Here is a 26,304-nt window from a genome sequence, read left to right as displayed (position 1 = left end):
ATGGGGAACTTGTCAATGAAACCCAAGCACCTGAGACAGCCAGATAGACACGTAGCAAACCTCTCTATTGGTTGTGCTGGCAACTATAAGTTTCTGAAGGACCCAGGTCTAGGCATCCATGTGACTGGGCAAGCTGATGCTCTTTGCAGCAGGGTGGTTGAACTGGAAAAGGAGCTGAAAAGAAAAGATGAAGAATTGCAAGAGAGTCAAAGTCTCGTTGCTGAGCTTCAGGAGCAGCTGGCTATGCAGACTAAGGTCATAGCAGAACTCACCAAGGAACTTCAGAGCAAGTGTATACAGCTGAACAAGCTGCAGGATGTTATTAATACTCAAGGAGAACACTCTCTTCAACCTTCTCCATTTAGAGCAACTCCAAAGAATCAAGTCTCTGCTGACAGGAGGAAAGGAGCTAAGGAAGGTGTATCTGCAGAGCCAACAACACAGCTATATGATTTGAGCAAGCAAGCTAGGTTTTCCTTTGAAAAATCAAGAGTCCAAAAGGATTTCAGGTAAGCTTATTGCAGAGTGGTTGTATGTTTGTGTTACAGGAATATAGCTGCGATCCCAATGATATTGTCTTTGTGAAAAATTACAATTTGAGTACCCAACTTTTTTTTGCATAGGTTTTGTCACTATGGTAGTTAGATGCTGGCTGGATTTCCATTTAGCTTTCAACCAAGAATCATCTGCATCCCCCTAACTTCAGATCAAGTGGTGGGTGGCATCTGCATCTTTGCTTTTAGCCCCTTCAGTATTTGTCTTTACTGTCAGCTAAGCAGAACCCAAGTCTCAGGTCCAGGTTTGCCTACTGCTTAAAGTTTAAGCTATTCTCTGGAGTACTGATGGGCAGAAGGCTGGATGTCTTCACATAGGGGCAGATTCTTAGTCCTGCCTTATGGATGGCTTAGGAAGGAGCAGGTGGCCTCAGTTCAAGTGCAGCATAGACATCAGTTCTCAGCTGTGTACTAGCTTTGTCAGCCTGGTGTCAACTCACTCTTGCAAAATATAAAAATTGTTTTGTACAGCATAATTAACCTGTTAGTAGCTTCTTCCTCTTCCCCCAGTTTCAGTCCTTGTTAAGGAACCCATTTTAACTTTTTCTGCTTTGAATCATTACACTTCTAGCCTCTACAGAAGACAGGAGCTGCAGTTGCAGCTCGCCTTGTGGACAATTTTCAGACTAGTATTCTTACCCATACTGTAGACCCTCTTTTACCTTACAGTTTAGGCCTATCCTGATTATCTGATTTAATATGATAGCCAGAAAATATGTGGACTTCAGCCAGCAACCAAAGTGTCTCCTCTTCGTGGGGAGCTTTATTATTTTGAGGAGTTCATGGCACATTTGAACCTGTACTGCAGTAGAACTAGGAGTTATTAGGCTCAATGTAGTTGTCATCCATCCTGTGTTATATCCTCAAAGCTATCTTTTGAACCTGAAAGGCTGCCTGAATTACCCTAAGGAGCTGAAAGCTTCAGAAAGCAGTATTTTTCTGTGTATGGTAACTAAGGGAACTGTAATTACAACTTCTGATAAAATGTTATTACCTATCTTCTCCTTGGCATAACCCTTGTGCTGAAGTCCACCAGATTGTTTTCTAGGGTGCTTTCAGAAGTAGAATTGTAATAATACTGCAGAGTGAAGCACAGGACAGGATGATTTACCAAGTGCAGCACAGACTTGACCATTCAGTACAAAAGCAAATACTGCAGCTTATGCAGTCTAAACATAATGCTGATCATACAATAGACTAGAGAGCCAGGAATTTTCTGTCTTGATTCAGTGGCCAAGCAGTTCTAGCACTGCCATTTTTCTTGAATGCCATCTTCGTTTTCTTGTCTTCCTAAACAATGGCATGAAACGGAAAGGATAAAGCAGAACTGGTCATTTCATTTTCCCTCCCTCTAATCTTTAACAATCTGGTTCAAAATAGTTATGGTAAGGCTCCCATAGATCCATAACAATTTAGAATACACCATTCCTGTATTGATCTGGACTTTAGTGGAAACAACTTTTTTAGTATTCACCCCAAAAGCGCTAAGAACAGACCACCCTACTCTCCTCCCCACCATTTCCAGCTTTTATATTATTCTTTTCACCTTATTTCCTTCTGTTCAATGCTATCCATGTTTCCTTCATTTGCACTTCATTTTTTATTTTAATGGCCATCACGGAAGATGAGAATTCAACTTTCATTTGTCTGCTAATTACTGTCCTGAGTATAAGTAATTTTATAGTGAAGTTGAACTCATCATTTGTTTCATTACACACTGCTAGTAAGTGCATCAACTCTGCCAGAGTAATTAGCATGAGAGAATTAGCTATGTGTTCCATACAAAAAAAAAAGTTGCTCCCTAAGCTGAACTGAGAAAAAATAATAAATAAATAAATTTGGAAATGCAACCAAAACTTCAGCTCTAACATTAAATATTATTGGAACATTTGTTGTAGCAGACTCAAGAGCTCACGTGAACTTATTTCTTGGCAGGATTATGAATGAAGAAAAGCATATCATAGAATCTTAGAGTATCTTTATTAAATCAGAAGAGCTAGAATTAGGAAAAATGATTTCTAGGGTATCCTAAGTATTCGATAGATCATGCCAGAGATTAAATTACCTTTTCTTACATTATTAAACTCAAATTCAACTTCATATTTTACCCATTGTTCTTAAATTACCAAGTAATCTTCCATAATTAACCATTTTCTAGATCTATTTTTGGTAGGACATAAAATGGCAATATATCTATGTTTTACTTGTAGATTTAGGGACATAGTCCAATAGTTACTAAGACAATTAAAAAGCTGATTATGGACTCTTAATAGCATTACAGCAATAAAACTTACATTTTTTTAAGTGGTGCTTTGTAGTAGTTTTTTTTTGTTGTTTGTTTTTTGTTTTTTTTTTTTAAGTCTAAGAAGTAATGTAAAAGCATGTCATGGTTTTATATACACTTACAACTGTCTCCAAGAGTTCATGTCTTTCTGGCTAAGGTTCTGAAACTTTAGTCTGCATTATGGGCAGAATTCTGCTATGCAATCGAAGTGACTTTGTTCAAGTGTCTTGGGCTTTGAAAGACTAGAAACTTGGACTAAAAACACCAAGAACTGGTGCCTTGAATTAATATAAGTGCAGTGCACTATCAAAACCTCATTTTCTGTGGAATAATACTTAAAGGGCATACCCAAAATATTTTATTCATTTGCAAGTTGGCATTTTTTTTTCTGTTGCAGTCAGTATTTGTTGGATTTATGTCTTTTTATGTCTTTTGGACAGCTTTTAGATTCAGACAGAATGTTTAGTACCTTTATCAAAAAGCTATTTTATAAACTCACATACATGATATGCACCAAGGGAACAAATTAGACTTTACCCAATGAATCAAGTAATGGGTGAAGACTTCGCTCAGACTTCTGGGCAGAGGTCTATCTTTTGATGCAATAGTGGCCAAGCTATCTTTTGATCTTCCAAATGCTTCAGAAGCATACAGAAGTGAGGAAATAACACCAGAAGTGCTAGAGGCGTAGTAGTGCTGTGTCCACCACCTAGGTAAGCCTGTGATACACGTGCACTTGTTGAAGTCATCCCCTTGCAATTGAGATAAAATGCCTAGAGATTCAAGCATTTGGTTTTCTTACACAGGCTGTAAATACTTCAGGTAGGTCTAATTCAAACAGTTGGCATTCATAAAAGGACAAAGTCTAACCTTGACTGTCTACGGAATTCTGTCCATCGTGTTTAAAAAAAAAAAATGTTTCTTTATCCTAGCAGTGGCTATAGGAGCTTTTAGAGTTGTTAATGTAAGCAGCTGCTTCCCCTTTACAGAGTAAGGATTTAATGGAGCCCTGAGGGGAGAATAAAAACCTATCTCACACTTAAAAGTTATGTCTCCTGCCAGTCAATACCAACAGAAATCCAAGATCTCTCATCACTAGGACAAAGTCAGATTGAGAGAAATCAGCGTTCCCTGAACTATGTCATACCCTTAACCTGTGGGATGACAGGTATCTCCTCGTGGGAGGAAATTAACTACTGTTCACAGAAAGATGTTTTTGAACTGTCAAATAGTATTTATGGGGGTGTGACTGTTTTGAAAAGGGCCTCAGGGAACATTGATAAAATTGCTAACAGCAGGGAAGGGAACCAAGCCTGGACAGGAGCACTACAGCAAAGCTCAAGCAGTGTAGTAAAGGAAAGTCTTGCTAGTGGTGGGACCCAGGAATACCTCAGGAACACCAGAACAGTTGTATGGAGCTGTGCATCCCCTTTTTAGCCTCTAGAAAGAACAGTGCAGTAACTGGTACAAATATAGTATCAAGTGTCACCTGTCCTTTCAGGACAAGTAATTATTTCCAGCAGATCTTAAAGCTAAGGTAGGTGTAAGGGAAGCAGAGAAAAACAAAACAATATGTACTGTGCTGGGTGCCTATGAAATGAGCAAGCAACTGATTGAAGAGCCTGAGGCATGATTATGATACTTCTAGGTCCTTTACTTAGTAGCCCACTGCACTTCCTGAAACAGCAACATCAGAAGATTCAGTATTTCTGCAAGCTTTAGTGCTTGCTCTTAAGTATCAGTTTATAAGCCATTACTGTATTTTATTGCAGTATAATGTGCATGATGCAGGCCAGGATAAATTAAATAAGCAAGGTCATTTTCAGCAGAAAATCAAGTTAGAGACTATATTCTAATAATGCTGTTGCTTTCAGGAGAAGCTAAATTATTATCTCTATTTCTAAACACAGTCTTAACCATTACTGCTTGATTTTATTTTCTTGCCTCTTGTCATTACCATTACTGATTTTCAGACATTATATGCCTAGTAACATGTTAAATCTACTTTTGTTCATTCCTGATTTCCCTCAGGAAACTTTCCCACATTACCTGCATTTGATGAAAGCTTTGCCTTGTTTTACAAATAGAAGCAAGAGGAAGCCTTAGATGCTCCAGAAAGCTGTGAAGGTGTTAATTTTGTTAGGCAGTTTGCCTACAGCAGCATAATAGGAACAAGGGGACTTGAAAGCAGAATGTAACTTTCACTGCAGCAGTAAGAAAAATCACTCAGTAATTCCGTAAAAGATTTATCAATGCAGCGTTTGTTTAAATGCATTCACTTCTGGCATGCATTCAAAGCACTACAAGGCTTTTTACAGGAAGCCCTTGACCTAGAGCATGTGTCAGTCAATCAGACTTCACAGGCTGCCCAATGTGTATGTAGAGCCAGTTTTATCTCAGTTGATCGCTCATTGTTAGTCAGTTCAGCCAGCTTTGATTTTTCCACATTCTCTCCTTCTTAAAATCCAGCCACTGAGATCTTCTATCAGCTGGAAAAATACACTGATCTTGTCTTTGCAACATCCTTTTCTATATCAACATTTCCCACTCCAGGAGATAGTGCAGAGACAGCATCGCAGGGAGCAGTAAGAACATGGCTGGTCCCCAGGGAAAAGCAAGCCAGGAGCCACAGATGACCACACAGCACCCTCACTAACCAGGGTACCATCCCACAAGGGCCAGACAGGTTAGGCGGAACAGGGTGGCGATGGCAGCATCCAGCATAAATCCCTCCAAGAAGCGATCAGTCCAAGTGCAAGCTCTATCCAGGAAACGTAAGCAAAGTACTTACAGTGTGGTGCCAAAATCCCTCTAAAAGACAAAATCAATCCCTATAACATAGCTCAAATAAAACCAGACTTCCCAGGCCTGAGCTTAAATAGAGTCTGCAGGCCAATGGAGCAGTGGGTGTGTGGATGGGGGTCCCAGGTGAGGATGATCAGGGTGGTGATGGCCTGTTACTGCCAGCAGCAGGGTCCTCACAGGCTGCTCCTTGAACTCCGGTATGCCTACTTTACATGCCTTTTGTCTGACTTTTGTGAATACCCCAAAGCTTTTCCAAAGACATTTCAATGAAACCACCCTGTATAGTTGTGCTTTGCAAAGGGCATGCTTAGGGAAGACTTCTCCCCTGTCTGCTCCTTCTTAAGGAGACGGGGCCAGTTTGTCATCCCAAATGGGCAGACCACTACCACACTTTTACACAGGTAGGAGCATTTATGCTGGTTTTTGTCATCCACGCAGAGGAAGTGGATACAGCAAAGGTAGGCAGAGTTTTGTTTGTAGGAAGACAGAGGACAAAGAACAGTGCGGAAGGGAGCTGCATTAATCCCAGCCCTCACCCCTGCCCACCCCTTACACCCTCTATCCTGGGCTTATTGTGCAAATGTGGGGACAGTGTTCAGCAGGTACTCCGCAAGCTGACCTTCCCATGGTGTCCCACTCATAACTTAGTTTAGTAGCTATGAAAAGGGGATGCCATAGGATCAATGGCCTTTTGCAGGTTCAGGGCAAGTTCTCTGTAGTCAGTTGTTTAACCACAATCATTTACAGCTTGCTTCATTTTTCCCACCATCAATGTCTTTTAACATGTTCCTAAGAACCAGCAGTGCCTGTTAATCATGCTTTGGCATACTTTTATTCCTTGCTGCTTACCTCACTACAAAGGAGAAACTCTTCATACCATCAGTGTTGAATTTAACTCTGTTACTATCATCGGTGTTTTGTTTCTGATGGCTATTAAGAAAAAAATACACTGGAATGTTAGAAAAGTGGACCAGATTTTATAACAGGTTGCCATTCCTGTACAGGCAGAGGTATGTGAAGACATACCTTTCACATTTCATTCCTTCACATAAGCAAGGCTGTATATTTTAGTCATGCATTGCAGAAAGAACACGGTGAGAAACAGTGCGAAACATCTGGGGAGCGTGCCTTCTACTTGGAGCCTTTTCACATCTAACATGATGCTTTCTTTGATGGGATCATGCAGGAGGAGAGAGGCCATGGTGTGGCACTGCTTCTGGGATGCATGTTAGTTGCAAGGATTGTAATATGCATCATTGATACTGGTCATGTTTTCAGTGTTAGAAATTAGACGAAGCATGTTGAGAGGAATGAATGCCTGGTGAATAATATATCCCAGCAGTGCTTGATCTTTGAAACTTTGCTTTTTGATCGAAACCAGTGAGAAGAAGCTCATCACAGATGCCCTGAATAAAAATCAGTTCTTGAAGAGACTGGAGCCTCAGCAGATCCGAGATATGGTGGAATGTATGTATGAAAGGACTTTCCAGCAGGGGAGTTATGTCACCAGACAGGGAGAGCCAGGCAATCACATTTTTGTGCTCAAAGGTGAGTACTGCTTGCTTGTACAATGCGTAAGTGCTAAAACCAGGAAAATAATTTATAAGTCTTTGCAAGAAACAGGAATGTTGATATCTGCATTCCTAAATGACTCATGCTGGCCCCACTGAGGGCAATGCAAGTTTTATCTGTGATTTCTGTGAAACAGTGAGAGCAACAAAAAGTACCCTAGAAACTTGAACCTTGATTTAATGCTATTTCCTAGTAAAATAAATTGAAGTGCTTCTTTCAGCTCTGAAACTTAGAGGCCAGGAGAGGCTGGTTTGTACCTGCATTTCAAGGCACTGTTTGCATCCTTGCTGCTCCCATTTCTGTACTTGAGGGAGTAGTGAAGCCAGAAATGCATTGATTTACTTTTCCCTCCTCTCTGTGGAACAGAGCTCAGATTTAATGCATATTATCCTGATGATTTTTGACAGAGGGCAGACTGGAAGTCTTTCAGCAGAATAAACTCCTCTCCTCAATACCTGTGTGGACAGCATTTGGTGAACTAGCCATTTTATACAACTGCACACGGACAGCTTCTGTGAAAGGTATACAAAGTGTATTATAACAACATGGTGTGGACTATTGTGAGGTTCCTGTTATATCCAGTTTATCTTTGAAATTGTCATTTAATAGATGTCAAAATCCTAATTCAAGAGGTAATAGAGTATGTAGGAATTAGTTGCTGTTGTACTTTTTTGTTTCCAAATCATTAAGTTATTGAGTCTCACCAAGATCCCTTTACATGTTGCATTTGTGACTGGCATTAAGGAGAAGGTTGAGTTTGATTGTGAGGAAGATAAGGAATTGCTAGGTGAAACATGCTGCTTCTCCATGGAAAATACTGGCTCTTGCTTAGTGTTTACTGTCTGACCAGGATAGAGGTCAGTGCTGCTGGGATACAAATATCCATCTTCCTTTATTAGACTGGGTATTAATTCATTAAATATCCCTAGATTCCTTTTCTAGCCTGCCATATTATTCTGTGACAGACCAGTAAGTGACCAAATAGGGTTTTCATTCCTCATCCCCATTTTTCCAGTCTCCACCATTCTGTGAAAATAACTTGTGTTTGGAGGCTCATTTCTGGCCTCGTCTTAATTGAGAAACCTTGAACCACCAGTAAGTATGAAGAGTTCTTGCTTACTTAAAAGGGAGCAAATGGAATAAAACAAAAGTTGTTTGTTTTAAAAGCTTCTGGTCTTTGTTTCTGCACCCAATTTAAGTACTTAATCATTGCTGGCTATGTAGATGGAGTAAGCTCCTGTAATCTTTTCTTTTTTTTTTTTTTTTTGTGGCTTCCTGATAAATAGAACAGCATCACTAATGTGATTAGTTTCTGTACTAGCATTTGAATATGTTCCTTATTTTTCTTTTTTGCATGCTGTATATTATTAGCGTTGTAAAGTGATGATTCAGCATAGTAAGATGTCATGCTGTTTTGGGTCTTTATTAGCGTGAATTGTTTTTGGGGTAGGACAAGGTCTCTCCAACTGTTGACAAGAAAGGATATTTGTATGCTTAAAGAAACCCACGCCTCCCCACTAGCTTTCCTGTGTTTCCTTGTGGTGAAGGAAGAACACTGCAATGCCAAAACTGAGCACAACTAGCAAATAGGTAGGCGAAAACTCTGATGTGGATGCTGGATCTAGTCAACCCCCTTACCTGCAACGTTTGAAAAATGACAAGCGAAGGAGTTTAGCCAGACAGCATTTTAATGACCATGGTTACCCAGCAGCATCTTTATATGCATTAGCTGTATTTGAAACTGAGAACAAGATTTACTGCTGTGTTTCTTTCTAGATTCCTCTTTTTCTGCCTCATCTTTGAAATTGCAGGTTTTTGTTTGTTTGTTTGTTTTCTAGCTATGTAATTAGTTTATTTAATTAAGGTACAAGATACAGGAGATGGAAAGCTTTCATACTTGCCATATTTTCTTCATGGAAAGTAAACTGAAAGATATTGTTTAGGAGAAAACCAAAACCAAAACAAAACCTTTGGTCTCCCTTCCAGCATCCAGAAATATTTTTTGAGCTCTTTTAATAAATGCCAGTTAAGAGTGTATGTGTATATCAGGATTAAGTACAATGACTGACAACTGACCTGCGCATCTTTTTAAACCTAGCATTGTTCTTTCCTGTAAAAATGGTTTTTGTTTCTGATAAATAGTTAAACTGGGGAAATCAGTTGTTCTATTTTTTTTTTCTGTAGCTTTCTGTAGCATTTATCCCAGAGAAAAGTTTTATTCCTTCAACTTACAAAAGGAAAACTACTGAGTACAATGTAGCATCTTGAGAGAGAGAAATAGAGAGAGATTAAATTAAATAGAATCACCATATTTTGCTGAAAGAAATAAAAAGTGCAGTGTATTCCGTGACTGCACATAGAGGCCGCTTAGTGGTTTGCATCTTTGATGCTGGGTCTTGTGGACACTTGCTGCATGAATATTTTTATTACCTTCCTAAATATAATCAGTAAACTGTAAGGTTTGTTTTGATTGCTCTTCTTTCCCTTAGAAAATGGTTAAATTAGAGGAAAAAATGTGTGAAGATCATAGGATTAAATGAAATTACATGAATTTCTTGACCTCTGTTATTCCTATCTTCTTGCATATCTCACAAACTTTTGCATGTAATCAATCTGAATTAGAGAAGGATCTGAGCCATAGTATTCAACATTTATATCATACATTTATGTCACACACACTTCAGCCAACTTTTCTTCCTTCAAGTCATCTGTTTTACAAATTACATTGGAGTTTTCAAGTGCAAAGTCTATCCATGATTAGGAATAGATTTTCATGAGCATTCAGCCCTGATTATGCCCATAGCAAATGGCTAGTTTTTCAGGGTTACTCACTCCATGGGGCTGCTTTGAAAGTGCACACTGAAGGAGCCATTTGGAAATCTAAGCCTTATTTTAGTGAGGGTTACTTATGTGGGAGCTGGATTCTTTTAAAAGTCTGATTGCATTAGGTGTTGCAGATTTAAAAATTTGTCCTTGGGCAATTTGAAAAGGCTAGTCTATTTTGTACCGTGGCCTGATACTGTAATATCTGCCACCAGATCATAAGGAAACATTGTTGATTTGTTGTTGTTTTGTTTGGTTTTATTTTGTTTTCTTAAAGCAATCACCAATGTGAAAACATGGGCATTGGACAGAGAAGTGTTTCAAAACATCATGAGAGTGACAGCACAGACAAGGCAAGAACAGTACAGAAGCTTTCTTAGAAGGTAAACCTAATGCATTTGTGTTTCCAAGTACTGGTCTGAGCTACTTGGTAAGGTGCACAATAGTATTGTGCTTGTCTGTCTTACAAAGGGACAGAAGAAGAGGTGCATTAAGGAATGCAAAAGGGCCTTAATAACCTGAATATTAATCTCTTTCAATTTTTTTAGGATTCACATAATTATTTTGTTTATTTTGACTGTCTTTATCTATTGCATTAGGAAACAGCAGTATCTGCTTGATGAAATGCATGCTTTTAAGTAATGGAACAAATGTATAGACAGGTTACATGGCTAGAAGTTAAAACAATGTATTCAATGAAGAGAGTTAATGAAATCGTCCTACTAGAAGTTCATTTGCTGTTGGAGTAGATTAAATAATATATTCTTCATCCCTTGGAGACTTGAATATGAGAACTACATATCTTTATTTATGAACTCTTTCCAATATAAATTACTAGGAAACCTGTAGAGAGGTAAAGGAGAATAATACTATCTCCTACAGGGAATACTGAGAGATGTGCAGTCTTTTTCCTTTAGAAGAAACTAAGTTAGAGGTTCCAAATCATAATTAGCTGATTTCATATTTTCTTTTCCTTTAAAAAAGCATCGCCATTCTGATACAGTTTCAAACTGAAATCTCAAGCCTGGCCTTGCATGTCTTTTTGCATCCATTGCTTGTCTCCATCTTTGATTTCCATCAGTATTTCTTTGTTGAGCCCAGTAGCTAGAGAGCTCCACAATTTCCAAACTTTTACCAGTCAGAGTGCTACGGAGGAGAGGTTTTTCCATTCTTAGCAGCAAGTTCACTAAGTCATCACTGTAGCTGAATTCTCTTTTAATGGTTATAAAAGTAATAGTGAAGTTTCTAACTTTGTCTGATTTCGCAGTCTCTGCAGTGCTTTTGAAAATACATTACTGGAGTATTATAGTGTCTTGTTTTTGCAATGAGTGGATTCTGTATGACTTAATTTTGAATTTGGGCCATGTGCCTGCTAGAGCTTTTTCTACCTAACGAAGTACGAAGGTGATTTACAAACTAAGCAGTGTTTGCTACATTTCTATAATTGTGCAAGTTCTGCTTACCTGAAAAGCAAGATGTGAGAGTGCTTCAACCTTTCAAATAAAGATTTAGTGCATGTTTTATATTATGTGTTTTGTATCACAACACCAGTTTAGCTAGTTATAAAGTGTGATTGTACAAATTCTATAATGAGAAGAAATCATGGAAAAAAAGTGAAAAAAGTGTTAGTCATAATTTTTTTTTTTTGGCTTTGCATTTCTGTTTTCTGGTAGTGTGTCTCTCCTAAAAAACTTACCTGAAGATAAACTAACCAAGATCATGGACTGCCTGGAGGTGGTAAGATACTGTTAAGTTTTCCTGAACAGTATTCAGTAAACTTTTAAAATAATGAATAATAAGTAGGTTAAAATATATATATATATATATATATATATTTAATATGACAGTATTTTTGAAGTGGTCAGAGTGGATTCCAAATACCAACATTCAGTGGCATATAACTAAGTTATATCTTTGGCATCTAAGAAGTCAAGCAAGTAGTTAAAAGCATATTCTGTCTATCTGATGTTAGGATTAAGCACATAGTTGCTGCCCAGTTCTCTGACTCTTTTTTCGTAATCATGCTTTATTGGCATACAATGTGGATATGTAATATTTTCATTTGCCTTGGAATACATACACTGCAAAATGTAAGGGAAAAAAGACCTGTCTGTCTTAGGGATGCATCTGACAACAGCATTTGGAGGTAAAGTTTAGGTATGTAGTCGTAGCTGTGATGTTTTCAAAGAGCAGTGGTAGCCATTGATATTATTTGTACTGGGAAATTCTTTAGGAACTCCAGTCTTGGAACAGTTCTACGAATAATTGGAGGAGAAGAAAGAATTAAGTGGATTTTTAACGAATCACGAAACTGAAAGTTAGCATGGAAAAAGTTCTTGACTGAAAGTTAAAGAATTTGGCAGTGAAGGCGGGATTCCTTAGCAGAGACAGAAAAGCTGGTGTTTTGGTAGCTTGGAATAGATGATTTAGGCACTGCTGCTGAGGCGTCAAGCCCCAAATTACTTTGAAAATGGGACTTGGATTTGGAACTCTTTTAACAGCTTTTTATATTTTATCCTCATTTTTTCCCTGCTTTGTAGGGATGATACCAGTGCTAATATTTTTTTTACATAGTACTGTATTTAGATATGTTACAGATCAACCACCAAGCTTTACACAGTGGAATGCTTGCATATTATTATGGGACAACCTATGCTGGAGATAGGAAGTTAAACATCAATGGAACATTGAGACATGTTGACAGCTCTGCAAATAATCCGATTTATCAAAGAAGCTAATGATATATCAGGCAATGTTGTCTCTCTCTTTATCACCCAACAGGAGTACTATGACAAGGGAGATTATGTTATTCGGGAAGGAGAAGAAGGAAATACCTTCTTTATAATAGCAAAAGGAAAGGTAAGATGTAATAAAACAAACTTATAACAAATACAAACACTGGTATTTCAAAAGCTATCTTGAGGGGTGTGGTCTTCAGTAAAATGTGTTCAGTTGCTTTTATGTTCACAATGCTGTGATAAAAGCCTGGACTAGTATTGCAAAGACAGGAACCTTACTTTCTTTGGAAACTAAGCCATGTTATACTGTTACAACGTAATTCAAGTACGTTCTGAAGCTTCTCAACTCTGTAGCAAAGATATAATGTCATTTTTTTTTGTAAATGAGATTTGATCCTCTTTCTTCTGCACATTTCATTATCTGACAGGTTAAGTAGACCATTTTACAGTCCAAACACCAGTAGGAGCCATGTTTTACTTATTCGTTGTATTTATTTCATGATTTGACAATCCAGGAAACTCATTTGAAACAGTAAAGCGCTACTTGAGGAACTAAAGAATATAATTTGCTTCTTCCAATATTTTAAACTATATTGGTGCTCAAATATGTGGTATGATAAAATATTTTAAAAAAATGCATACAAATATAAAACTCTGATTATTTCATAAATTCTCAGGGAGGATTTATTTTTAAAGGTACAAAATGTTAGTTAATATTTCTGCAGGCTCTTTAACTGAGAAGCCAAAAAGATAATATGTCTGCCCACTGTGGGAACCTGAAGTATTTTTCTTTTTTCATTGAAATTGGATTTATTTTGCTCTGTTTTAAAAGGTGTAATGAGAAAATGTTAGAGGATGAGAAATAATAAATAAGTTTGGTTTTGCCATTTCAGCACAAATGTAGGAGGGGCTGCAGGATGTTTACTGGTTTTAATTTTTGAGAGAAAGTAGAAATTACATTTATCTGTTAAATACTGCAGCTTCACTGAGTTTTAAGCATTTATGAAATATACAGAAAGAAGGGGAAACCATGGGATGCTTTGACTCTTACCTTCCTAACGTTTTGTTCCTGTCCTTTCAAGGTGATAGTTACCCAGAGTACTGCAGATCACTCACAGCCTCAGCTGATCAAAAGTCTACATAAAGGAGATTACTTCGGAGAAAAGGCTCTCATCAGGTTAGTTCTCACTGTCTGGTGTATAGTATTTCATTGGATATGTCACTGTGTCAGATTGTACACTTCATGGCTGTTTTGAATATAATCTTCGTTTTGATTGAAATGCCAGCAGGTCGAGGCAATGGCTGAATTTGTCTTAATATGTTTTTTGTTTTCAGAAAAGACTTTAAAACTTACACTGTCATTTACCTTTTTTTTTCCTTGAAAAAAAAAATAAATTGCTGGCCCTCTCTGCATTGTTGCTTTTTGTTTCTAAAAAGCTGTGATGAAAAATTGTTGTTCCAGGCTCTCTATGACTCCTAGCATGGATAAGTTCAATTGTTAGGAATACAGAGAGTATGTGACCTATGAGCTAATAGCTTCTTCCTAGTAAATGTTTTCAGGCTTTCATGAGCTGTCAGAAGGTCTTGGTTTATTATTTCTGGGCTCCAGATAATTTTTACCCATACTGCTGCATTACATGATGCCAGCCCTGTTTTGAAAGAGTAGTTAAGTTCTGGCTTCTGGGGATCTCTTCCTGATAGAATTTTTGTAGTGGATTTGGCTAGCAAAGTTGCTGTGGTCACTCATTTAATTTTAAACCTGTGTTGGATAGCACTTGCAATAAATAAATTAAAAACTTCTAAGCTTTGGAGAACTTCTGTGTGCTCAGTATCTTGAGCATTCCCTTTCTTTAGTTTCTTTTCTCTGTGCTTTGTTGGCCTTTAGGAACTGCTCAGGGTATTTGGGGCACTCATGTCTCATAGGCTACATTAAGACTTTGAAAGGTCTTTCTTTTTAGTAACCAACTGTATGAGTAAATTCACATAGGACATAAATATTTTATAGTAAGCTTTCTTCATTCCCTCTCACAACTGAAAATATGACAAGTATGAATAATGCGCAATAAACTCCCAAATACATTTGGATGTAAAACAGCCACTGGGAAGCTGGGACAAGAGAAGAAAACTGCACCTCTTTTTACAGTTCAAGATTGTTGTGTTGTTTCACATGTAGGCACTCACGTGTTTGACTGGGCAATAAGCAGTATTGTAACAATTTTCAGGCTGATGTAAAAGGAATTACTTCTTAAGAAGACGTTTACAGAAATGAAATTAAAATATTTGCATACAGGCTACTAAACAACAACAACGAAAGACTGAAGAACTTAGAAAATACTCAAATTGATAAATAAGTTTCTGGGCACCTTTGCATTCCTTTCTATGAATATTTATGTGGATGATTGAGTGGAAAATGTTTGGTGTGTGGAATGTTTTATCTCTGAGGATCAGTTCTGAAATGCATAGTTAATCTGTTTGAATGCTATTTACATCTCCAACTAATTTTCTGGGAGGTTTCTAAAGAGTCATGATTCAAACCCTATTGAAGTGGGAATACAAACTGTGCTAAACAATAGTAAAGACCTGTAAAATGCTAGAATTGTGTATTTGGTTCAGCAATATTAATACAAATACAACCTACAGAGGCCTTGCAGGAGTTTCACCTCTAGCAGCTGTTACCCTCTGTGAATAAGTACAGTGTGAGGTATTTCAAGGGTTTTGATATGCTTCTGAATTCTTCTAATCTGTTTCAATTCTTAGTGATGACGTCAGATCAGCAAACGTTATTGCAGATGAATATGATGTGGAGTGCCTTGTTATAGATAGAGAGTAAGTATCATGCTATGCTTTAAGGAATGATCTGCATTCTTTTTAGGCAGAACAACAGTAAGAAGTAACTTCAGCATGAGCACAACCACCATGTTTTCTTAAGTGAGTATTGAACAAGTGGTTATACTTTTGGTATTCTGAGCTGTGGTCATGCTTTAGACAGAGACCTAATGAAGAAAGGCTCACAGAAGGTGCACGGAGGGAGCAGAGAAGCTTAGGAGTAATTCAGTTATTCTTTTCTTTCTCTCCTCATGGTGGTGATGTTTGACATTTAAGTAATATTCTTTGGCTCAGGGGACAGCAAAATCCCTCACGTCCCTGTTTTGGGTATGTTCATTTGTCAAGGGGATCATGCAGCCCAATTTGCTGGTTTTGTCCAGTAGAGGCCAATTGCAGACTTACTAAAGTGGAAAAAATGGAACAGTTGGAGGATACAAGGAAGAAGATTCCCAGTGGAAAGCAAAACAGCAAACCCACATTTCTCAGGGCTAACTGCTTCAAGGATGCCTCCTTGGAATGTGGACAGCCACCCTCATTTTCCTTGCTGAATCCCCAAAAGGGTCCTGCTGAGGGCTAAGATTCTGTCCCAACCCAGGAATTGACATCTTGGGCTGTGAATGCATTTTCTTCTTTAGTTCTTTAGCTTGTTTAAATGGGTTGGAAAGAAGCATGCCAGAAGCTGGTGGTACATCATTTCCACTGTGCTGTCACTCACCTGTGAAGAAGGAGAGGTGATGTCAGTTGCTTTGGCACTGCATGCCCAGGGTTCAGTCCATTGGAGGGAAGGAGTGACAGCCTAGACTCAGCTACACTAGTTCTTGTGGTAGGGATAGTGGAACCATGCTTAATAATCGGTGTCTATGAGAGTCAAACTATGTCCAGCCTGCTCTGAATTATTTCAACATAACAGGAAATTATCTGAGATCAGGTGCTCTGTCCCCCTACCCTTTGGCAAACCAAATTTGGTACTTCAGTGGGTTAGCGCCTCATCAGATCTCTTAAAATTTTTACCATCTAAATAATAGGGTCAAGTTCTGCCTGGGTCATGGCTTAGGGGCAATGTAAAGTCCTGATACAGCAACACAGATTTTGGTTTCTTTCTCTTTCCGTAGTATGTACAGTAGTTTATACTGTTTCATTGGGTTTTTAGGACATTTAATCAAACCGTTGGAACTTATGAGGAGCTCCAAAAATACCTTGAAGGCTATGTGGCTAACCTGGCCCGGGCTGATGAAAAGCGACATGCAAAGTAAGTCAGATCACTTGTTCTTCTTCATATCTTCTTCAGTAGATAATCACAAAAATAAGCGATAGATATGTCAGTAAAATCATGGATGGTAGTTGGTGGAGACAGGCCTTTGGGAACGATAGGAATCACTACACTAAAACTGTGTAGGTATGCTTATTGAGTCCAAGGAGTTTTCTTTTCTGAAAATTAGAGTACATAGAATCTCAGTATATTGACTTCCAACCAAGAACTAACTCTATCCAAAGAAAACTGAACACAGAAAAGAAGTGAAAGTGTTTTCAAATGATGGACTTACCTTTTGCTTTCTGATGGTAAGTTGACTGGTAAAACCACTAAAGGTCAACCTCAGTCCCCAAAGGAGTTAATAAAACTGTATTACTGTACAAAAGATAAATTGCCATTTCCAATAGAAATAGGCAGACATAGAAGAAGCAGTCTATTTTTGATGTTTCAGCCAAGCAGTAGTGTTGTTAAAGGGTTTGCTTCTAATGGTGGACCACACCTATTGTTTCTGTGCCTCTGATTTCAGCCTAAGCACTGCTGGAATAATAGCAGAGTATGTTTTTCTCCTGTGTAAAAATATAGCTGCACTTCTGTTTCTGCTAATTCTGCTTGAACTGTTACACAGTCCTAGAGAAATTTCTTCTCCAAATTGAGAAGAAATTTCACCTCTCCTCTCCTCTCTTTTTATAGGAGTATTAGGGTACTGTGATACACGTTGCTGGCAAGGAAAGCGTTAACCTATGTTAATTGTCTTAATGCAGAAGAAGATCCTTCTGTGGACAGTTGACCAAAGAGGTGACTTTGGAGATGATACAGCTGCAGGAGAAAGTAGCCCAGTTCTCTTCTTCCCCATTCCAGAATTTAGAAGTTGTCACAACTCTCGGTGTTGGTGGGTTCGGAAGGGTTGAGCTTGTAAGAGTTTGTTTTAAACATATTCAAGTAGTTCTCTGTCTTAAATAATTGATTTAGGTGCTGAAAGATGTGGAGGATTTTAACATTTATTCTGCATGATGTGACTCCCAGACAGAGATAATTCTATATAAGGCTTGTTAAACGGTATTTTCAGGACTTAGATGTTCAAAAAACCAAATCCACTCTTGTGTGCTTTCATCTCTTGTTGTTAAAAGTATCTTCTTCATCACTATACGTATATTCATCGGTTTGTGTGTGTGACATTTACCAATGTGCCTACCTGCATCGTGTCCCCTGAATTGCAGGTCCTTTCCCCAGATTCTGCCTGAAGTGATCTCCAGGGTTACGACGTAGCCTTTGTTATTGGAATTGCTTTGTTATGCCCAACAGCTACAGGAAACAGTGTGATCTGATTCTGAGCTGTGTTCATTTTGAATTTTCCCACAATTTGTAATGGCTCTTTTGGGTCATATTCTATAATATGAACAGCCACATTTCTGGGATGTGAAGAGCCTCATTAGACTTAAGTCTTAAAATTCCACTTTGCTCTGGCTGGGTACCAAATATCTGAAAAAAAAGTGTGAACACTTCTTCTACAGGTTGCTGGAGTTAATGGTAAACAAAAGGTGATTCTAATGAACACATATAGTCTTTACAGTAGTTAGACAATCAGTTGTTTTATTCTGAATCAGACTTCACCAAACAAATTTCCACATTGGTCGACTGCCAGTTTGGGAATTCTACAACTTCACCTGAAAAATAAGCTAAAAATTAAATTCTCAGCTAGCCATAGAGCACTGATAGCTGCTACTTTGATTTCCTGGAAACCCTGTTTTATCTTCCATTTTGGATAATATTTCATTGTAAACATTCTTCATAAACTGCCTCTGCTTTTTTTTTATTATTATTATTATTTGTATTATGCTAGTATTTAGAGATCTCAAACTGAAATTAGGACCCACTGCAGTATAAACTAATCTTAAAATACAGTGCCTATCCAAACTGCTGCTGTTTTCTATACATAAAAAGGACGAAGACAGCATTCTCTTCATTTTACAAGTATGGACTGGGACCCTAAAAAGCTCTGATGCTTTACTTAAAATCATACAGAATAGTTGTGCAGAAAATCTGGCATTTATCCCTCATTCTAGTCATCAGTTTCAGTCCCGTGCTGTGTTGAAATGGACCGACACCAATATACCTATTGAGAACAAATGGGCAAAACTTCTTTACCTCATATGTACTTACCATTTTTACTCACAGGTTAAAGTGAAAAATGAGAACATCGCTTTTGCTATGAAGTGTATAAAGAAGAAACATGTAGTGGACACCAAACAGCAAGAGCATATCTATTCTGAAAAGAGAATTCTCGAACAGATATGTTCTCCATTCATTGTGAAGTAAGTTCACCGTAGAGTTTCCTTAAAAGCTGACCCACTGAACAGCATTAGAATGAAGTTTCGCGTAAATGAGTTCTGGAGAAAAGACATTGTGGGTCCTGCAATTCATTTTGCTTGTCCTAAATAGCTGTTTTTGTGTCTCCACAGACTATATCGTACATTCAAGGATAGTAAGTATGTATACATGCTACTGGAGGCTTGCCTTGGAGGAGAATTGTGGAGCTTACTGAGAGACAGGTAACAGCAACAGAAGTGGAACCTTGTCCTTTGAAGTCACCAGTCAGCTCCACACATCTGCTGAGTAGGTTCTCTGTTTAGCTTGATTGGTACAGATCTATTACGGAGGCTGTGAATGGGAAAGGGATCAGATTTTCAAAATTCATAGCCCTACAATACTTTGTATACAGCCCCCTTCTTCCCCACTCCTTTCTAAAGTTAGAGAATTTGTTGAGCAATCATCACTTCTTTGTATACGCAAGATGCTGAAAATAAATACATCCTGCTGGTTTCACAGAAGAGCCATATCATTTCAGTCTCACTCTGTTAATTTCCCATTGGATATGAAAAAAAGAGACTATTGGGGTATTCAAACGTTCTTGGTGGTTGGTTTCTAAGCAGCAGGCATGAGCCAATGCTAGTATGTTTCTGTATTCATGGCTAGACTTGCAATGTATGATTGCTTTTAGCAGAGCAGCACATCAGTGAACATATTACAAAATAAGAACTGGATAGCATAAACGTTGTGTCAGAGGCTGTCTTTGAGCTGCCTGGAGGACGTAACCCCTGCAATTGTTTGTTCTTTAGGCTCAGCTTGTCTCCCATGGCCCCATCTATGTAGGTAGAGGAAGAACATGTCTCTAGTGGTTCTAATGCTGGTGTCTCTGAGTTTGCTGCTGCCCACCACCACAGTTCACCATCTCTCCAGGAAGCAGAGAACAAGTCCTATGAAAAACTGAACAGCAGCTTCCTGTACAAAAGGAGAGGGATCTGTAGAACTTGAGAAGGGGAATGAGTGAACTGTGTCCTAAGCTAAGACATTGCATTATCAGGTAACTAGCAGCAGAGCAGTCTTTCCCTGCTGACAACCGTGGCATGGGCCACTGCCATAAGAATATTGCACTGTCTCCTGCTGAAAAGTCAGCAATGAGCCTGAGAAACAAAATGCTGTAAGCAGCCCTCTCTGACTGAGAGAAGGGAAATCCTTCTTAGCAACTAATGGAATCCCTGCTCTGGCTAGAAGTGCTGTGGGATCTCTGTTAGCATTAGAGAAGCAAGATGCTTGCTTTCATGAACTTGTCTAAAAATGATTACCTGGAGTAATTCATTTGTACACATCCACAAATGTAGAGACTGTAAGCAAGTTAGGAGAGATCGTCTCTTTTGGTTGTTTCTTTATGTACGAAGAGGTTGGATCCAATCTGTCAGCATGGGAACAACCAAATTCAGCAAGAAGTACAGAAATAATTTGTTTGAAGGTATTCTTGAGTTATAACGATACTGTTGTCCTAACACAATGCTTGATTTAGTTCACATTTGGAAGTGCTGTCCTTCAGGGAGGAAGGACTGAGGATCTTGCTCCCTTTCTTTCACCAGAAAGTGTTTAAGGCAAATTTGTTTGCAAGTGAGGTTGTTCTCTATAATAGCACCTGGCATTTCAATTCATTGAAAAATTCCTTGTTCTCAATTTTTATTTTATACTGTGGTGTCATTTGGCTCTGTGTTGTTATAAAGTGGCTGCATTTCACTGTCAGATGAGGTTATTGTGCACTTGCAGTGTATATAGACCTTTGGGATTTTTTTGCAGTGAGAGATGAAGTATCACTCAAAATATTGTCAAAACAAGCAAAATGATTTACAACATGATAATTCAAAGGCTGTCCCATGAAAAGATATTTGGTTTAGCTTCAACCACATGAGTGACATACAGAATGTTAATGCAAAAACGTTGTTCATGTTCTGGATGTTACATGTTATCTGATTGTTAAGTGAGGTATTTTAAGAAGTTAATACTGTCTGCAAAGTTAATGATTTTTTTCTTCCAGAGGCAGCTTTGATGAACCCACTACCAAGTTCTGTGTTGGGTGTGTGACAGAGGCTTTGGACTATCTACATCACATAGGAATTGTCTACAGGGACCTGAAGCCAGAAAATTTAATTTTGGATGCTGAAGGATACATAAAATTGGTAAGATGTACTGTTATCTTTTTGTGCCTGTATCCTGTTTTCTTGCAGGGGGATATAAATAGACAGCATGTAATTATAGTACCAGGATCCTGGAGTTTAATATCCCTTACTTTTCAGTAGAAAAGAGGGCAGGCTACTGGTTGTGTGGTAAGGAACAAAGGCATTGCAAAGCTATTTCAAGCCACAAAATGGGGATCTGCAGCCTCTAAGAGCTCTTGCCACAGAGTAAACCCTAAAAGTACTGTCTCCCACCAGCCATTCTTAATGAAAAGGCAGGAACCATTTTTTCCCAGGACCAGAATGCCCTCCCTGACCAGCCTCAAGCAATCATAGGTTCTACATTATCTCTGTAGAAAGGGAACACAGTGAACAACTCCTGCTGTACTTGACTGTGACAGTAAAATTGGAGAGAGATTATCCTTCAGAGAGCTTGAAACATCCACTCTTGAGGACAATGAGCAACCCACCCTTTTCCATGGGCTGTAAGTCTTGTATCCTCAAGGAGAACACGGGTTGTTCTGTCCAAAACAAGAATCGTCTGGGAAATTACTCATGAAAGTAAATGGGACTACTCTATAATATTCAGTAATCCCATGGAATTACTTCTCTATCCTTCCCAGTAACACTGTAATTGTTCAGCTATAAACAATTGGTTTTACTGGTGACTGTGAGATCTCTAGAGGGGGTGGGGAAGCAATTAGGACCTTAAAATTTCTCAGTGCAAAGCATGTCTGTGTTATACAGCATATGTTCGTTTTCATCAGGTTGATTTTGGATTTGCAAAGAAGATCGGGTCAGGGCAGAAAACCTGGACATTTTGTGGAACCCCTGAGTATGTTGCCCCAGAAGTCATTCTGAGTAAGGGCCATGACTTCAGTGTGGATTTTTGGTCCCTTGGGATTCTTGTATATGAACTCCTTACTGGCAGGTAAGTGCCTACTACTCCCAAGTTCTTACCTTATTTATCTGTTTTGAAGAACACTTTAAAGGTTATTTTTAAAATGAATTTTGTTATTTTCCCCATCGGTAAACAGGAACAACTTGCAAACTGATAAGTTTTTTTGTCTCTTCCGTATGTCTACTCATACATCATTTCAGAAATGTCACAGATGATCGAGGCAGGGGACATATCCTCAGTTCTGGCTTATCCATCCAAGGAAAGAGCCAGACACAGGCTATAGACACAGGTTTAGAGCTCCTTTAACAGATGCTCATGCTTCCTTTAAGGAAGACCTAACAGCAAGCTGTTCTCACCTTCAGTAGGCGAAGGGGTGCATCGGGATGGGTGAACTGTGAGCAGGGCATGCCCCCATGCACACTTGCATGACACTTCTTTGTGTCCAATTGATGTTAGTACAACATGGAAGCTCGGGGCAGGGTTAGCTTTGACAGACACGTGTCATGCAGTATCCCTGATTCCTACAGGCAGTTTGCCAACTTCACACCCTTCAAGTATCTTAAACAGGCTGAAATGCAGGTTGTCAAGCTAGGAAGGTTTTTTTTTTTTTTTTTTTCCCATATTCTCAAATGTTTGCTTGGATAAGAAATGGCCAGATGTGTTCTTGCCAGCAATTCTATGTAACAATGTGCTTTCTTTTTCTAGTCCACCATTCTCCGGGGCTGATCAAATGATGACATATAACTTGATTCTCAAAGGCATTGAAAAACTGGACTTTCCTAAAATAATAACAAGGCGGCCTGAGGATTTGATCCGCAGACTTTGCAGGTAGGAGGGGCAGTTTGTGACAGAGACTGGGTGTAGATAGTTTGAGCTATTTAAGATCCAGATTAAAATCATAAATTCCTTACAACTTCATTTAACATTGTTATGCCTAACATGGTCCATTCTGATTATATCCAGTACACATGCATGCCTCTGAGCATGTCACGCCTCTTAGTCTGCACAGCCTTAAATGCAGGGTGTGGGCTTCCTCTGTAAGTATGAATTTTTCTGTAGTTTTCTGAAAGACATTTTAGGGAAAATGTGTGTAGCTGAGGGCTAAGGAAGGAGCTAGAGAACTTAGTTTTATTATCAAGTTTTAAGAAATGCTTCCAAAATTACTTAGGCATGTAGCTCCCCCACAAAGCTTAGGTCCTGATTTAAGGGCTAGCTTAAGCCCATTCAAAAGTGTGCAAAAAGGTTCTGTTTCAAAAGGATCTGCCTAACTCAGAAGCATTAGCACATTGTCACAGTCACAGCCTGTGACTGGTGACACTGCTGACTTTGAACTCCCAGCTCCTGTGGGATTTCATCCACGGCTCTAGGAACACATAGCTGTGTTTGTGCAGTGGGATTAAAAGGACCTTTAAAGCTGCTAATTTTGGCCTGCCTCCTTTTACAACTCATGAACAGACCTGCTGGCCAAGAAGAAGAAGATGTAAGGTGTGCAACTAAAATTCAACCACTTAACTTCCTGCTACTTCTAACAGCAGAGTGACACTGTCTTGGCTTCCGAATTGGAAGATTTCTCCATCCTTGGGAGAAAGGAGGAGAGAGAAACACCTCCTTATGTCTCCTCATGTGACTATATGTTGTATGCAAGCTTCCTCCCTGAGTAACTGTTCAGTGCAAGCAGTCAGGACCAATGCTCATTTCCAAAAATAAGAACGTTTTCAAAATTTTTATGCTTATTCTTTTTCTGTTTTTAAGGCAAAACCCTACAGAAAGATTAGGCAATCTGAGGAATGGAATTAATGACATCAAGAAGCACAGGTAAGTGAAAGAAACTGCCAGGAAGAAAATTTATTTTTTAATTTGAGATTATTTTTAGTATTTTAGAACCCAGTCCACTAACTCTGTAAGTCCTGAGACACTTCCAGACAGATTGTGTAAGAGATACTCGTGTTGCTATCGAGTATGTTTGCTACTTCAGCAAGCAACAATAGCAACATAAATCCTCAGCAGGATCAACTAGAAACATCTTGTTGTTGACTGGTTTTTGTTACAGGTTGCTGACATAGAAGTTTAATTCCATTTGCAGAGAAATTAATGCCAGTAGTAGTCAGGATTATCTGCCCTCTTAGATCTCCTGAGTCTCTGATCTAAAGCCAGACAGTTGCTGTTCAAGAAGAGTAGTTAAGGGCTCTGGAGCAATATCAGATTTATGTCCTCTTTCTTTTAATCAAGAAAGACCTCAGTGGATTAGACATTTCCTGCTTTTTCTTTTCATCTTAGTTATTTCTAAGCCCTGCAGTTTGTTCTGTGGAAAAGAAGTGCTTTGGCTCTTCTATTTGTCTCCCTTTTCTCATGTTGTTAAAAGAGGGCTGAATCCCAAGGCGACACATACATCTTTGCGTGGCAGTGCTTATGCATATGCATCCATGTGCACTAAACCATCTACTATAGACTGCCTGCCACTTCAACACTTCTGCAGAGAGGAGATGCCATGTACCTGGTGGTTCTGAAGCTCTCCCTGCTACTGCTTCCTTGTATGGCAAAGACAGTGCTGAAGTTTCCCACTTCTAACAAGTGTGTTGTCACATGGACTGTTGTCATGCAAAAATGTTCTATAGCCCTTGTTCACATGCATTTAAACTTTTAATAATATAATGCTTCTAACAGAAAATGGTCTGTCTCTCAGTCTCTCCCTGTCAGTCTCTCATTTCTTTTTAATCAGGTGGTTGAATGGTTTTAACTGGGATGGTCTGAAAGTGAGGAAATTAACATCACCTTTAAAAAGAGAGGTATTGGTTCTGGCTTTCAATATCTTCATGCTTTACTAATATAAAGATGCTTGACTCCAAAGAAACAACTGATGACAAGTGCAGAATTTCCCCAAAATGTATTTGCATTATTATAGCTCTCCATGTTTAATGAAAGCTGAAGTAAGGAGAGGGAGACCCAAGCAATACATAACTTAAATTCAGTTAGATAATGGAAATGTTATTCTGCCTGTGTACTTCGCAGTAGTTTTTCACCATTATTATAATAAATGGTGAACATTTATTGATGAACAGTGAAAAAATGTATTTTCTTAGATGGGCATGTTAAGATGCACTGCTCACGTTACTGTGCAGAGTACAAATTCCTGTATTTTCATGGTATTACGGCACATCCGTAAATAAGCTTCATGTTTTAAGTGGACCATTTCTCTTTGCCATAAAATGAAAAACGATTGAGGGTAAAGAATCTGAAGCTCACTTTGAACACAATTTGAAACAAACAATTCCACGATCTGCTTTGAGTAGTTACCCCATGTTTGTAGATGAGGTCTTAAACAAATTTGAATCAAAACTGAACTTAGCGTGGCCCAGTTTTCTTACTAACTTTATAGGCCTCTGGATGAAATCCTGGATTTCATAATATTTGGGGAGTGTTTGTGTACATGGATGCTAATGCTATTGTTCTGTTGTACAAGTTAATTTCTAGAGTTCTAGCTTTTAAAGAAGGAGGATTTTAATCCAATGAAAGAAATCATCCCTTGTCATGTTAGCCTTTCCTCCCTCCACTGGTAGCAATACAAATGACGCATAATCAATTGAAAGTATTTTCAAAAGGTACCTTCTGAAATAACTATTTCTTTGTGTTTTTCATGTCATAGTTGTCTGGACCAACTGATTACAGCTACTTTGATAGCTATCCACCTGAAGAGGGAATCCCTCCAGATGAACTTTCAGGCTGGGACAAGGATTTCTGATACTTCCTTCTTCCGGGACATTTATAGTGACTCATAGGCATCAGTTCTAAACCAGTTCTCATGTTTCTTGCTTAAAATCAAAGCACGCAAAGTTTTTGACAAGCATGATGTTCCCTGAAGAATAGAAGACAGTACAGCAACCAGAATCTGTTTGGGTAACGCACCAAATTCTCTGTGTGCCTCCTTATACCAAGGGCATGCAGATGCAACCTGAATACTTTTTGATACACGGTGTCTCTGTGAGCATTTTCATGCACTGTGGGTGGGATGTATGATTTGCTATTGGAAGTTTCACTAGCTACTATTTTGATATTAAA

General features: G+C 38.6%; 1 protein-coding gene across 5 annotated transcripts; it reads left to right on the top strand.

Moving 5' to 3' along the window:
• PRKG2 (protein kinase cGMP-dependent 2) lies at positions 1-25,987 on the top strand. Of its 5 annotated transcripts, none has more exons than XM_035549645.1 (19): positions 1-70; positions 134-509; positions 7,025-7,191; positions 7,623-7,736; positions 10,316-10,421; positions 11,712-11,775; positions 12,820-12,897; positions 13,859-13,953; positions 15,534-15,602; positions 16,753-16,851; positions 17,616-17,766; positions 19,030-19,166; positions 19,314-19,403; positions 21,209-21,350; positions 22,115-22,278; positions 22,954-23,076; positions 24,001-24,063; positions 24,968-25,034; positions 25,892-25,987. In XM_035549645.1, the coding sequence occupies exons 1-19, from the start codon at positions 1-3 to the stop codon at positions 25,985-25,987; spliced, it is 2,271 nt and encodes a 756-aa protein (XP_035405538.1). The 5 variants fall into 5 exon arrangements, with proteins under 5 accessions (XP_035405538.1, XP_035405546.1, XP_035405532.1 ...); XM_035549653.1 differs by having other exon boundaries at positions 1-73; positions 17,619-17,682; XM_035549639.1 differs by having other exon boundaries at positions 1-73; positions 17,619-17,766.
• Positions 25,988-26,304: the final 317 nt, after the last annotated feature.

This window comes from Cygnus atratus, chromosome 4 (assembly GCF_013377495.2).
Source record: "Cygnus atratus isolate AKBS03 ecotype Queensland, Australia chromosome 4, CAtr_DNAZoo_HiC_assembly, whole genome shotgun sequence".
Classification (NCBI taxonomy): Eukaryota; Metazoa; Chordata; class Aves; order Anseriformes; family Anatidae; genus Cygnus; species Cygnus atratus.
The sequence above is the reverse complement of the archived record's forward strand: the minus strand, read 5'-3'. Positions and strand labels throughout refer to the sequence as shown.